Below are 1,332 nucleotides of genomic sequence, written 5' to 3'. Positions count from 1 at the left end.
CGAAGGAAGTGGACTGTGCAGCTGCCGTGTGGGGTGCGTCCCAGCACAGCAGGAACCAGGGACACACGGGGGGCTGGGGTCACAGACCACCCAGGCCGTGCTCACCTCCGAGCTCCCGGCTCCTGGAGCACGCAGGCGGCCATGCTGCCGGTCAGGCCCGGAGCCCACGCACCTCTGCGCAGCTGCCACCTGCTCTGCCTGCCACTGGGACACCGCTCGGGGACAGGGCCTCAAAGAGAGACGGGGAAACTGAGGCCCAGCGTGGGAAGGACTGGCTCGGCCGAGCTCGGTCAGAGAGGCAGCGTGAGCTTGGAAGGATATGCCTCAAGGAGCTCGCCCACGCCGTGCAGAGCGGCCAGTTTGCTGCCCTCCACATCATCAGCGTACATGCTGTCGAAGAGGAAGGAGCCGTTCAGGTGCTCCACGAAGGCAGCCTGCGGGCAGAGGGAGGGAGGGGGTGAGTGCTCCCTAATGCAGCCTGCGGGCAGAGGGAGGGGGGGGGGGAGGCAGAGGGAGGGGGGGTGAGTGCTCCCTAATGCAGCCTGTGGGCAGAGGGAGGGAGGGGGTGAGTGCTCCCTAATGCAGCCTGTGGGCAGAGGGAGGGGGGGTGAGTGCTCCCTAATGCAGCCTGTGGGCAGAGGGAGGGAGTGGGTGAGTGCTCCCTAATGCAGCCTGTGGGCAGAGGGAGGGAGGGGGTGAGTGCTCCCTAATGCAGCCTGTGGGCAGAGGGAGGGAGGGGGTTAGTGCTCCCTAACGCAGCCTGCGAGCAGAGGGAGGGGGGGTGAGTGCTCCCTAATGCAGCCTGTGGGCAGAGGGAGGGAGGGGGTGAGTGCTCCCTAACGCAGCCTGCGGGCAGAGGGAGGGAGGGGGTGAGTGCTCCCTAACGCAGCCTGCGGGCAGAGGGAGGGAGGGGGTGAGTGCTCCCTAACGCAGCCTGCGGGCAGAGGGAGGGAGGGGGTGAGTGCTCCCTAGTGCAGCCTGTGGGCAGAGAGGGAGGGAAGGGGTGACTGCTCCTTAATGCAGCCTGTGGGCAGAGGGAGGGAGGGAAGGGGTCAGTGCTCCCTAATGCAGTCAGCCTGGCCGAGGTGCCAGAGCACAGCTGGGAGCAGTGACTGATTCCGCAACTGGCCGGCGCTCGGCTCTGGGGTTGGTGGACACTTGCCCTGGGAGGAAGCCGGCAGGGAGGCGTGCTGGCAAAATGCTGGCAAGCAGAGCTCAAAAGGTTCGCCACCACTGATCTAGATGTAACCCTCTCTGTATTATTTCTGGTCTCATTAGTCTACAGAAAGCAAAACCATTTTTTAAAACATTTTTTTATTGATTTCAGAGAGA

General features: G+C 64.0%; 1 protein-coding gene across 1 annotated transcript in view; it reads right to left on the bottom strand.

Moving 5' to 3' along the window:
• Positions 1–1,332, bottom strand: part of DRC3 (dynein regulatory complex subunit 3) — a 53,993-nt gene that overhangs the window by 15,116 nt on the left and 37,545 nt on the right. The window contains exon 8 of the mRNA XM_006773957.2: positions 322–468. Within this exon, the coding sequence (XP_006774020.1) occupies positions 322–468 (147 nt within the window). The remainder of the gene's footprint in view (positions 1–321; positions 469–1,332) is intronic.

This window comes from Myotis davidii, unplaced genomic scaffold (assembly GCF_000327345.1).
Source record: "Myotis davidii unplaced genomic scaffold, ASM32734v1 scaffold207, whole genome shotgun sequence".
NCBI lineage: Eukaryota > Metazoa > Chordata > Mammalia > Chiroptera > Vespertilionidae > Myotis > Myotis davidii.
This window is presented reverse-complemented; position numbering and strand designations above follow the sequence as displayed.